Source organism: Stigmatopora argus, chromosome 14, assembly GCF_051989625.1.
Source record: "Stigmatopora argus isolate UIUO_Sarg chromosome 14, RoL_Sarg_1.0, whole genome shotgun sequence".
Taxonomy (NCBI): Eukaryota; Metazoa; Chordata; class Actinopteri; order Syngnathiformes; family Syngnathidae; genus Stigmatopora; species Stigmatopora argus.
In genome coordinates this window covers 16,884,656-16,898,148 of record NC_135400.1, presented here as the reverse complement: position 1 = coordinate 16,898,148, position 13,493 = coordinate 16,884,656, and the positions used below count along the sequence as shown (strand labels likewise).

The window sequence follows — 13,493 nt, the reverse complement described above, 5'->3', positions numbered from 1 at the left end:
TTCAATTAATGGAATTTTCGACAAATTACTTTGAGTAAGAAGGATTGCATCTTTGCCCATTTCTTTGCCCCCACGTTGACATTCTGCAATATTTTTCAGCTGTAGCTTCAGTGTCTTCACCTGGCACGGTTTGATGCCAACGCCAAGGTGACCTTGAAGCACAGTTGAGTCAAAGTTCACCTTTAGTTCTTTTCATCGGGCACCTTGCGAGCGGTACCTGTTTTCCACCAAGGGCTATTTCGGAAAAAGCAAAGGTTTATTGGCACTGTCGTAAATATGTGCTAGATGTGGCTTCGTTAATGGAGCGCGTGACAACTTCTTCCTGGGTCACCTTGACGAGGCGCCAACACACGGACGATTGTTCAGAGCGGTGACAAAATTCCACAATGTGGCGCCCCAGATTACACAGGTGTCACGTCATTTAACTCCAACCTTTTCGGTTCCTTCACTTATTTATAGTGTCAGTCGTAATGGACTATGAATATTTCTTAAAAATTACAGATTTTCCTGAACTAGCCATTGTCATCATTTCCTCGTTAATGGATCGTATTCATGTTTTTTATGGGTACATTGTACTTTTTATGTTATGCACTTGTGCCCCTCTCAGTTCATTAAGCAAGAAATGATTTGAGGGATTGTTTTGTATGTCATCAAGTCGGAAAAGATGAGCTTGCTTGGATTGCCAATAGATGTCCCTGTTGATTCTTGTTAATTTATGCTGTCATCTCTTGCCCGTTTAGAGCTCATGGGTCAAACGAGTGGCACCAGAGATGGGAGTACTTAACATTTCTGGAATGTTTCTGGACTAACCCTTGTCGCACGCACCCCCCTATCCCAAGGTAAGTAACACCATGTCTTGAATTATTCCACAAGGTGGTGCAAAGACCACTGTTATTTGCTGTTTTGTAGCCTGAAATAATCTGGGTTGAATTCTGGATGAATCCAATTTTAAATATGAAACAATTTATACCTCACAATTTGTGACTCACAAGGAAAACTCATTTTAGTCTGGGTGACATACTGTACCGTATTTATTCGAATGTAACGCGCAACATTTTGTACCAAGTTTTATGATAATGAATCAGACTTTGAAAAATTGTAAATATTATGAGGAGCAATTAGACTTTAAGGATTTAAACTTGTAAATTCCATTTGAGAATTGTGTTCAGTTTGTTTGACCAGGTTTCCATTCCATATGTTGTGAATAGTAGTAAATGTTTTGTCATGTTGACATGTTTTCCGCACTTGCAAGTTACCAGTACCGGTGCAATCCTTAGTGTGACTAAAAAACACAAAAAAATTATACCAAAATCACAAATTATGGGTGCGCGTTATACACGGTTGCCCGTTATACTCCAAAAAATTCAGTATGTTATCTACATATAGTTTCACAAGCTATGACATAAATGAGCTTTGCTTTAGTAGGAAAAATAAAAAAACAAATCTTATCAGTGGCATGTGTCATTAGTTTTGGAGTCCATATACTTTTAAACCAGAGTGCTTTCTAAAACTTTATTTTAAGCAGCCTGGACTGGTTTCCCCTTACATAATGTGAAACCCATTGGCTATATCTTGGCTAAGTATCCATTTGTTCCGAGTGTCTCGTTTCAGATGACTCAAATGTGTCCTGAATTTAGCATGTGTTGTTTCACTCAACGGGGAAGTTAATTTATGTGTTCCCTTGGATCCAAAAGTGAAATTGGAGACTAACAAGGTGCCACAAAATGTGTTCCGCTGATTTAGTGTCACGGAGTAGCTTTTCCCAGTTGAAGATTGGCTACAGATTGAATGACTGGAAATCAGTCATCACGACACAAGTGCAGAGACTTAACAGTTTATTAGCACTTGTAATAATCATGTTTCACGGTTTAATCCTTTACCATATTGGTTTGTTTTGTCCTTAGTGCCTTCGTCTCACTAAGTAAATGAAAACAGCAAATCGTTAAATCTATATGCCAGAATGATTTCCAGCTAAATCTTGGCGTAATTATTGAAACAGACTTAAACTTGCACAGTGTACTCAAAACCGTGAGCTCCTTTAAATCAGGGCTAAAAACCCTAATGTCGCCCACAGTGTATTTAGAATTGCCCTTATACTTCAAATTCCAAGTTATATGACTCTTAATTCTGATATTTTTTTGTGTTTAATCGTCTTGATGACTTCATCTGACTTTGATGTATTTTCTTGCCATGGAAAGCACTTGAAATGCGCAAACCACTTGACTGAATAGAACAGATTTATTCTTTACATTCAAACAGGAACTTCACATCGGATGAATTCGGTGGAACGTCGTCCAATGGGAGACCTTTTATTCAGCGCTGTCGGCCTAGGAGAGGACACAAGGAAAAATATATCCAAGTTTTCTGTCGTAAATCCAGCGTACCACAGTGTAGCGAACGCTACTAGAGTCGCGTTTTGTCATAGTTACCTTTCCAACGTCGCGGCCCTTAGCCCTCAGCTTGTTGACCTGAGACTCGGCAATGTCGGCACGCTCCTGAGCCTCTTCCAGCTCATGCTGGACCTTCCTGAACCTGGACATGTGAGTGTTAGCCAGCTCCTCCTGCGGAAGACGTAGAAGTCGTGATGTGACTTTCAAGACAAAAGTGACATATATTTTGTACTCACGGCTTCCTCGGACAGCCTCTTGTAGGCCTTGACTTTGAGCTGCAGTTTGTCCACCAGGTCCTGAAGTCTGGTGGCGTTTTTCTTGTCCTCTTCAGTCTTTGTAGACACGATGGCAAATTTAAAATGTGTGACTTGTAAATATTCCAGGAGGACGAATTTAATGGAGGTTACCTGGTAGGTCAGCTCCTTCACCCTCCTCTCATATTTGCGAATGCCTTTAATAGCATCGGCGCCACGTCTCTGCTCGGCATCGACTTCGGATTCAAGCTCACGCGCCTGAAAGCGAAGATACATTCATCGGGATCGTGTACACGTAAATGCGTAGAAGTGACTTCTGTTTATAAACGTGACAATACGTGCCCTGGATTCCAGTTTCTGGAGCTGCTTCTTGCCACCTTTCATGGCCAGGCTTTCAGCTTCATCCAGACGGTGCTGCAGATCCTTGACGGTGACCTCCAGGTTCTTCTTCATCCTCTCCAGGTGAGCACTGGTGTCCTGCTCCTTTTTCAGTTCTTCGGCCATCATGGCAGCCTGAATTGTAAGAGTATTGTAGTCAAGATTTCAGAATCTTGACTGGTCTGTCTGCGCTAACAGGAAGTAGTGTTTGTCACGACTCACATCGGTGATTGCCTTTTTGGCTTTCTCCTCAGCGTTACGTGCTTCCTGAACACAATCTTCAACTTCACCTTGAACCTGGACGAAGTCAGACTCCAGCTTCTTCTTGGTGTTGATCAGGCTGGTGTTCTGTTTGGAGAAAAACAGTTGGTGATTAGACCTGGCTTAAGAAATAACGTGGTCTGAATGGGCGAAGACGAACCTGAGAGTGCAGCAGTCCGACACGCTCGCTAGCGTCGACCAGCTCCTCCTCGGCCACTTTGCGGCCTCTCTCGGTCTGCTCCAGAGCGGCTCTCAACTCCTCCATTTCAGCCAGCATCAGGCCATTCCTGCGCTCCACTATGACCACCTGCTCCTTCATGTCTTCTTGTCCTCTGACAGCATCGTCAAGGTGCAGTTGAGCATCCTACCAAAGAGCAAACATTCATTTATTTGCACCTCAACAATAGGAGTAATGATCATAATCTCACCTTGAGGGTTCCTTGGACGTTCCTCAACTGTTTCTGAGCTTCCGCAGCCTGCTTGTTAGCATGGCTAAGGTGAATCTCCATCTCGTTCAGGTCTCCCTCCATCTTCTTCTTGACCCTCAGGGCGTCATTTCTGCTCCTGACCTCGGCATCGAGGGTGCTCTGCATGGAGTCGATAATTCTCTGGCTGTTCCTCTTGATCTGCTCCATCTCCTCATCCTTCTCGGTCAGCTTTCTGTCAACCTCGCCCTTGAGCTGGTTGAGCTCGAGCTGGATGCGGATGATCTTGGCTTCCTCGTGCTCCAGTGTGCCCTACGGGGGAAAGTTAAAGATGTAGCGGACGTCAACTAAGTTGCTTGTATTCCGATTCAAGATACAGTTTTGTCATCCGATCAATACATTTTCAAGATTATAAGGTTGGATGTACCTCTGCCTCTTCCAGTGCTGTCTGAATTTCAGACTTCTCAGTCTCCACAGACTTCTTAGCTTTTTCCAGCTCATGGATGCACTTTCCACTCTCACCAATTTGTTCAGTTAAATCAGAGATCTCCTCTGAAAAAGAAAAGACGTGTGATATCGAATCTCAAGTCTCATCATTAGGACTTGAGAATGAGAAAGTTTAGACTGCAGATTGACTCACCCTGCAGGTTCTTGTTCTCCCTCTTCAGGGTTTCCAGCTGATCCAGAGCCTCCTCGTAAGAGTTCTTGATCTTGAACATTTCGGTGCTGAGAGAACGAGCCTCCTTCTGGGATCCGTCAAGCTCTGCCTGACCCTCCTCAAACTTCTGCTTCCAATCTGCAAGAATCTGTAAATATTGAGATGTTTTGAAGCACTGTATTTCATTCCGACCAATTGGATTTGAATGGTTACCTTGTCAAAGTTCCTCTGCTTCTTGTCAAGGTTGGCAGCCAAAGCGTTAGCTCTCTCTACGTCAATCATGAGGTCCTCCACCTCTCCCTGCAGCCTCTGCTTGGTCTTCTCCAAAGAGGCGCATTTGGAGTTCACGGCTTCAATGGACTCCTCGGCATCCTGGAGACGCTGGGCAAGCTTCTTTCTGGAATAGGCAATCAATTGTTTTGTAAAACTACATCATCTGAACTTCTTTAACACTTATTTATGGATGTCTTTGAATTGTTTACTTGGCCTCTTCAAGTTCCTCAGTGCGCTGGATAGCGTCAGTCTCATATTTGGACCTCCACTGTGCCACCTCGCTGTTGGCTTTGGACATTCCTCGCTGCAGCTCGGCTTTAGCCTCTTGCTCCTCCTCATACTGCTCCCTGAGCAGGTCGCAGTCGTGGCGGGCAGACTGAACGGCGTGGGCCAGGGCGTTCTTGGCCTGGTAAGCAGAGGAAGGAATCGAGAATTCAGGGTTTTTCAAGTCAATGCCAAGGACCGCAGGGAATGGTTTGAGGAGACGTTTTTCTATACCTTGACTTCCTCCTCAACATGTCTCTTGAGCTCCTCCGTCTGCTGAGTATAGGCCTGCTTGCCCCTGGTCAGCTGGGAAACCAAAGCTTCTTTCTCCTCGAGCTGGCGTGAAAACTCACCTAAGAGGCAAATCAAAATGGAATTGATTATAATCAGGCGCCACTAAATGGCAAAATATGATCTGTTGAAACATGGATTCAAGGTCCGACTCAAAAATGAAGATGTAATATAACAATAAGAATTACCATTTTCAGTTTGGAGCCTTGCCCTTTGTGCGTTCATGTCATTGAACTGGCGGAAGTTCTCATCGTATTTGGTCTTGAGCTCGGCATGTGAGTCTTCCAGACTCCTGCACATTTTTTCCAAGTTGCCCTAGTCGCCAAAAATTGCATTCTTAATAATTAGCATGTGATAATTCCGGTTGAAAGTTGTTTTCACGCTCATGAATAATTCTTACCTTGGCTTTGGCGACAGTCTCCATGTTGCTGGCGAGGTCGTCGATCTCCATCTTGTACTCGCTCTTCTCCTTCTCCAGCTTCTGCTTGACGCGCTGGAGGTTGTCGATCTGCTCGCCCAGCTCGGCCACGCTGTCGGCCTGCTTCTTGCGCAGAGCGGCCGCCGTGGACTCGTGCTGCAGGGTGGACTCCTCCAGATCGCGACGCAGCTTCTGGAACTCGGCCTCGCGCTTCTTGTTCATCTCGATCTGAGAGGCCGTGGCTCCGCCGGCTTCCTCCAGCCTCTCGCTGATCTCCTCCAGCTCCCTGGAAAGGTCGGCCCTTTGCTTCTCCACCTTGGCACGGGCGGCCCTCTCGGCCTCGATCTCCTCTTCCAGCTCCTCAATGCGGGCCTAGGTTGGACCATAGTGTAAGGACAAAATTACTGCCAATGAGATCCTGGTCTATCAGGTTTACCGGGCGCGGTTGAAGAAGTTACCTGGAGTTCCTTGATCTTCTTCTGGAGCTGAGCACCAAGGGACTGCTCGTCCTCAATCTTGCTGAGGAGCTGGCTTGTCTCAAAGTCCTTCCTTTGAGAAGAAAGGAAAAATAAATGCTAAGCTATATTTGTCTAGCAAGCAGGCATTTCCTTTTTTCTGCTCCTTACTTCTTGAGTTTCTCATCAGATTGTTGTTTGTCATTCTCCAGATCCATGATGGATTCTTGGGCCAGTTTCAGGTCACCCTCAAGCTTCCTCTTGGCTCTCTCAAGGTCCATGCGGAGCTTCTTCTCTTGCTCCAGTGAACCCTCAAGCTGTTAAAAGAGGTTTTGAAATCAATGTGGAAATGATATATTTCCAATTATAAATCTTTAAGTCAAACTGGCATTCTTACGTCATCCACTTGCTGTTCCAGCTTAGTTTTGGCCTTGGTCAGAGTGTTGACTTTGTCTTCCTCAGCCTGAAGATCATCCAACGTTTGCTGGTGGGCCTCTTGGAGGGCTTTCTTCTCCTTTGTCAACTTGGCAATAGACTCGTCTTGAGATGTCATTTCCTCCGTCAGGTTTTTCACCTAAATTATTGCAATTGTGTTGGGTTAATACATGATTCGTTTTGTAAAAATAATTAGCGGTGTGTGAATACATTTCCTAAATCAATGCTTAATCATCCCATGAAAATCGGAGTAAAGTTAACCTTGTTTTCAGTCGCATGTTTCTCCTTCTCCACTTTTGCCAAGGTAAGTTCCAAGTCGTCAATATCTTTTTTCAGCTCAGAGCATTCGTCCTCCAGCTTCCTCTTCTTGGCCGTCAGCTCGGCATTGATTTCTTCTTCATCTTCCAGTCTCTCGGTCGCCTCTTTGAGTTTGGCCTCCAGCTGGATCTTGCTCTTGATGAGACCCTCGCACCGCTCCTCGGCATCTGAGAGGTTATCACCTTCCTACATGTAAACCAATCATTTATCCAAATATTATTCATGAAAAATAAAGATAGGAAACTGCAGAGTTTAGGACTACAAGTCTCTTTGTTTACCGCTGCTACTTGCAGTTGCAGGTCATTCTTCTCCTGCAGCAGGGAAACCATTTTCTCCTCCAACTCCTTCTTTTTGGCCAGAGCAGTTGACAGATCTGTTTGCATCTTATCATAATTCTCCTTCATTTCCTGCAACTCTTTCTCGGTCTCAGCGCTCTTCAAAAGAGGCTTGATCTTGAAGTGGAGCTTCAGCCACGGCCAGTTCTTCACGTTCATGAAGGAACGGACGTTGTACTGGATGCTGTAGATAGCTTCCCTGGGAAGTAGAAAACACAGTGGGGGGTTCTGTTTTTCTATTTTCTTTGAATGATCATTAATATTTGTATTCCTCACGACTAGATTCGACAAAGGTCATCTATACCTCCTTTGCATCATCTTCACAAACTCTTTCCTCATAACATATCCTCTGCAGAGAGCCTGAGTCATGGTCACCAGCTGGGTCAGTTTCTCATCTCTCATCTCTTCAAGTGTACCCAGAAGACCAGCTTTGAAGAACACCTAGATTAGCAGTTGAAGGAAGCACGTCGTTAGCAAGCATGTAGTGATGAAAAGATTTGCGGCATCCCTCTTGAAATTGCACCTTTGTGTGTCCAAATCTATACTGAGTGTGATCCACGTCAATCGATCCCAGCAGTTTCTCTGCAGCCTTCTTGTTGTCGATGAACTGACCCTCAGGGATGACACTGGCGTTCAATACTTTGTATCTGTAGAAGACGGTAAGGGATACAGGTCTTTCGTCTTACTAAATACTCTCGAACGGATTTAAAGCTACCTCTGCTTGAAGTCACCATAGAGGATTCTGCTGGGGAAACCTTTCCTGCAGATTCTGATGCCCTCAAGCACACCGTTACATCTCAGCTGGTGGATGACCAAGAAGTTCTCCATAAGACCTGAGAGTGAGTGAGTAGAAGATTTGATTCATTTTTCTTTGTCTTTTGAATGTTTCCAGTGAAGAATATAAATTGTTCCTCAGTGAAAAATCAGACCTGGGGTCTTGGATTCATTGGGAATCAGACAACGCACAAAGTGAGGATGAGTGCTTCTCAAGTTAGTCATCAGCTTGCCCAAGTTCTCCTGTTGGGTGTATTATGACAGGTTTTCAGAACGCCAACTTCAAGTCATGGAACCATTAACTCCCCCGCACACAAACATTACCCTGAAAAGAGCAGAGACAGTCTGGAAAGAACCACCCTTCTTCTTTCCTCCCTTCTTGGCGCCAGATTCTGTTTTTCCAAAACACATTATTACTCAATCGTGATCATCAACTGATGGGTTTTCCACAGCAGCCATGACCATTATACCTTCAGCAGCGCCATGGGCAGCATACAACATAGCCAGAAGCTTGTTGGAAGACTTCTGGTAGAGCTGGACCACGGAGTCGTTCAGTGGGTCCTTGTTCTTGTCCAACCATCCGGAGATGTTGTAGTCCACGGTACCGGCGTAGTGAACCAGTGAGAAGTGGGCTTCAGCCTTGCCCTTTCCGGGCTTCGGCTTCTCAAAGGCCTTGGTCTTGCCAAGATGCTGATCGTGCAGCTTGTTCTTGAAGGTAGTGTCCGAAGCCTTGGGGAACATGCACTCCTCTTCAAGGATGGAGAAGATGCCCATTGGCTGAATCAGAGTAAGGGAATTATTTTTTAGAAAGATGGTTACTTCAACTGTCCACCGCCTGAAAGATTCATCTCACCTTCTCAATGAGCTCGATGCAGGCAGCCAAGTCCATACCGAAGTCAATGAATTCCCACTCAATGCCCTCTTTCTTGTATTCTTCTTGCTCCAGGACAAACATGTGTTGGTTGAAGAACTGTTGTAGTTTCTCATTGGTGAAGTTGATGCACAGTTGCTCCAAGCTGTTGAACTACGCAAAACAGATAATAAAATTATTACACCGCTGTGTTCATGGATTCGAGTGTCCCGTTACTTACATCGAAGATCTCGAATCCGGCAATGTCCAACACGCCGATGAAGAACTGCCTCGGCTGCCTTGTGTCCAACATCTCGTTGATGCGGATGACCATCCACAAGAACATTTTCTCGTAGACGGACTTGCACAAAGCCGAGACGGCATTGTTGACCTACAAGAGAGATGTCTGAGGAAGTATTTGGATGGACCTCCCGAGTCTTGATTTTTCTCAACTTACCTGTGGCACAGTCTGACCTTTGGTCACCATCTCGTTTCCAACTTTGACTCTGGGATAGCACAGAGCTTTCAACATATCAGCTGAGTTCAGGCCCATTAGATAGGCAATCTTGTCAGCCACTAAAAGAAAATGGGATTTAACAGTGAGCTCAGCAAGTATAGGACGACATTTAAGCCTCAACTGCTTGACGTGGCGGTTTCTTGTAATACCCGAGACATACCCTCAACGCTGTCAGGCTCCGCCTGCTCCTCGCGCTGCTTCTGCTTGAACTTCATGTTCCCGTGATGCATCACAGCACCAGTCAGCTTGTAGATACCAAGCTTCTGTTCCGCAGTGAATCCCAGGATATCGATAGCCGTCTGCAATGTGCATTGACCAATCCCAGGTATCAGATTTGAATCTTCATTCAATTTTTGATGAATGAACTCACTTCAGAACATTAAAGTGAAATCCTTACGTCTGTTGCAATGAACTCCTCCACGTCGTCGATGCTCTTGACAGTGATCTCACCCTGGCTGATCATCGGGTAGTCGTATGGGTTGGTGGTGATCAGGAGACCCTCTTGAATACAATGAAGGGAACATCAGTTTTGAATAAATATACCCCTCTGTTGTTAATCCACAGGACTATTCAATCTACTAAAGTTTTTCTCGGATCACCAATACGACATACCCAGCAGCTCAGGCTTGTGTCCAGTCATCAGCTGATAGAAGATATGGTAACTCCTCTCAGCGGACAACTGGAAGGTGACACGGGACTTCTCCAGCAGATCTTAAAGGTCAGACAGAAATTCATAAAGTATTTTGCGCAATTTATGTGGTGAAGTGAAAACTCAACTAACTCACAAGTTTCAATATCAGCTGAGGCCAGCTTTCCACTGGTGGCAAAGTGGATCCTAATGAATTTACCCTAAAAGTTGAGTAAACAGTATATATTTGACTCAACTAATATATAATATTGTTGACACTGTCAATATCTTGATCATATTTGATTTACTTACAAAACGAGAGGAGTTGTCATTCCTCACAGTCTTAGCATTACCGTAAGCCTCCAGCAGAGGGTTGGCTGCCACGATTTGGTCCTCAAGGGAGCCCTGCAAAAAATAACTTTAAATCAGTCATTTTTGGGGGGGAAAATCCAGTTAAGACATACAGACCATCTCATTTTACCTGAATTTTCCCTGCTGTTTGTTGTTGTTCATTCTTCTTTGAACTAATAGATGCAATTGTTGCAAAGTATTGGATGACACGCTTGGTGTTAACGGTCTTTCCTGCACCGGATTCTCCACTGCGTTAGATCGGACAAAATAAAGTTCAAGACCGTGTTCCTCCTACATAGAAATTTCATTTGACCTCATTCGTATCATACTCACGTAATGAGAACAGACTGGTTCTCACGATCTGTACGGGGAAGCATCGTTGACACAACCGTTAGCATTCCTTTGCTATTGTCCCCTGATTGTAAAGCTTCTTACCCGTGAGCATGAACTGATAGGCATTGTCAGAGATGGAGAAGATGTGGGGAGGCGCCTCAATCCTCTTCTTGCCTCTGTAAGCCCCGACGCATGTTCTGTCGTACACCGGAAGCCACTTGTAGGGATTCACGACAACGCAGAACAACCCAGAGTAGGTCTGAAAAAACATAAGCGAGACGTGAAAAGTTGTGGAAAAAAAGCGTGAAATACCCCCGTGAACGGGAAACTCACGTAGATCATCCAAGACGCATAACGCTCTTTGAGGTTATACAACACGCAAGGCTCGTTGAGGTGGGTCATCATAGCCATGTCCTCAATTTTGTCAAACTTGGGAGGGTTTCTGGGGTGGATATCGTCCTCTTTGACGGTGACAGTCTTCACAATTCAGTACGGAGAACAATGATTACTGAACTGCTCTTGTTTTTGTTAATATTCTTTGTGCTGTGACTTACCTTTCCACCATCAATTTCAACCGTGGCTTTTCCACCTTCCCTTTTAGTGAGTTTACCCTTAAGATACATCTCGTCCGGATCAACCACGAAGAAGGACGTTTTGGCATCGAAGGGAGCCGTCTGAGCCTCGATCCTCTCCTTCTCTGGCTTCCTCAGGTAAATGGCGGCAGCGCCATACTGCTCCATCTCCGCATCGGTGCTCATGTTGGCACTTTAATGGTGACTGCAAAATTTATTCCAACACTTAACCTCTATCAAACATTGCCAAAATAAACTTTAGTCTACCGCTTTACCTCGTCTCGTTCCGGAAAAAAAGGTTACCTTGTCCAATGGAGTCCCACGATGCTGGAAAACATAGTTATCGTTTAGTGTAATATTTGAGTTTGACAATTGATTGGAAAATATCATCAACATCTTATTTATTTCTTAGATATTCACTGAAATCAGTTACATTTGTTCAGATGTAATTTGTAATGTAGATGATACACCAACAGTTGAATTTAGTGAAAAACAATTATTGGTAGGTTTAATTTTTTATTAGTGCATTAGAACTGAAACTAATTCCCACGTCCACCCACTCACCTGTGGTGGAAGCCCGCCAATCAGTTCCTGCCGTAGGCCCGGCTCGCTTCTTTTATAGAGGCTGGGAATGGCGGGGAATGCCCGGTCAGCATGAGTGTCTCTCTCAATTTGGTCATGCCACCTTTTCGTCCTGTTGCCGATTTGGTGACAAGGGCATTTGTGCTAAGAATTTGAAAAATCTAGTGTGAAGTTACACCACCTGCTTTAATAGTGCTGTAACACCAAAATTCCAACAGTCAAAGAAGTTCAAAGGTGGGGCTAGGGCAATTAAATTATTAATTAAATAAATTGAAAAAGTTCAAACACAATGAAAATGCTCATTCCAAAAGTGATCCTATTGATTGTAAATTGTTTAAAATAAGACGCTAGTAAGTGCTTTCAATAAGATTTATACAGATTGAATTGAATGCTTTTATTGTCATTATACAAGTATAATGAGATTTAAAGTGCTTCACCACAAAGTGCACAAATAACAACAACAAACAAACACACAAATAAATAATCAATAAAAATACTAAATAATTAATGAATAAGTAATAAGTAGTCAACACAACAAACAGATAAATAATGGATAAACAATAATAAAAAGGTCATCAATCAGTAAGTAGTCAGCCTAATAAATAAGTAGTAGTCAACATAACATGGGAAATAACAAAATAGCCCGTGTACACTATGTAACTGTACGTATGATGTATTTTTTATTTCACTGAAGTTCAAAATGATTTATTGGCTAGCGTATGTAAGATAGTTTGTTCAATGACGTCCAAATGTTTTTCGCTTTGGTGTTAAAATGAATGTTGCCTCCAAGTGCAGTCGTGACTCCGATAGATAGCGGAAAACTGTTTGTGTAAGCATCCAATAAATGTAGTTTGTGATTTAAAAGGACATTACAACATGTCAGTAACATCAGGCCTCATTAATCTGGGATAGTTTGAAGGACAGGATAGCTGGGGACTCATCCAAATTCCACCGGTGTTCAGTTGCATGTTTGAGATCTCTAAAGTGAAAAGAAAGCTGCACCCGCGTTCCCCGAAGGCTACGCTGGCATCGTTCATAAAAACTATTTTCTACCCCAGGCTTAAATATATACTCAATACTTTTATTAATTCGATTACGCTGGGCTTGATGGTATCTGAAGATCAGCAATGTAGTTTTATTATAAAATATGTACGTTAATTTCTTCCTCTTTTGGAGGCTCATCTCCCATTTTTACGTCACGTTCCGTGCCGTCTTGCATCGTGGTTAAATTAAGAAACACGCCCGGTGCTTCGGTTGTCTTCGGTTGCTTGTACGAGGCGCATCTCACATTTCTGTCATAAAATTAAAGATGCGGTTTTACCCATACATGCTTACTTGCCAGCTACACGTTGCCCTAAATGGATAAGTAAACACATCTCAGATAAGACCCAAAATAATTTCCACGCTAGGAAAATGAACCTAAGTCGTTTGCTGTGCTTGATACTCTAAGACGCTGACATCTGTTCGTGATGCTTAGATATCCTTTTGGAATCCGTTAGTGATTGTTTTGGACTTTTAATCTTTCTGAAAAGTTGTCTTTTTTTTTGCCTTCATTGAATTTCATCGGCACTGACCTTTGAAAATGTTTACGCTGTGATTTGAAGCAAGATTCCTTCTTGGAAAAGGGAAATATGCTTTTCAAAGAAGCATCGAGTTATTTAGAGGACCACATTTCTCGACGCCGAATATTCGGAGGGCATTCACGAGTCTGTGCTTGACCAGCTCAACGGG

The 13,493-nt window shown here is 43.7% G+C and overlaps 1 protein-coding gene across 1 annotated transcript; it reads right to left on the bottom strand.

The window, feature by feature from the left end:
* Positions 1-2,309: 2,309 nt before the first annotated feature.
* Positions 2,310-11,366, bottom strand: LOC144088794 (myosin heavy chain, fast skeletal muscle-like). The gene is made up of 39 exons (XM_077619456.1): positions 11,163-11,366; positions 10,942-11,085; positions 10,711-10,867; positions 10,609-10,636; positions 10,406-10,523; positions 10,237-10,329; positions 10,082-10,145; positions 9,909-10,007; positions 9,694-9,797; positions 9,457-9,595; positions 9,237-9,355; positions 9,021-9,170; positions 8,783-8,953; positions 8,400-8,706; positions 8,254-8,321; positions 8,085-8,172; positions 7,871-7,988; positions 7,679-7,802; positions 7,460-7,596; positions 7,099-7,354; positions 6,764-7,006; positions 6,465-6,641; positions 6,239-6,384; positions 6,071-6,161; positions 5,595-5,984; positions 5,383-5,509; positions 5,138-5,256; positions 4,849-5,045; positions 4,580-4,763; positions 4,349-4,514; positions 4,136-4,260; positions 3,712-4,020; positions 3,444-3,647; positions 3,245-3,370; positions 2,987-3,157; positions 2,798-2,902; positions 2,627-2,722; positions 2,430-2,561; positions 2,310-2,327 (listed from the first exon to the last, which is right to left on the bottom strand). Exons 1-39 carry the CDS (start codon positions 11,364-11,366, stop codon positions 2,310-2,312), a joined length of 5,814 nt encoding a protein of 1,937 aa, XP_077475582.1.
* Between the last annotated feature and the right edge of the window lie 2,127 nt (positions 11,367-13,493).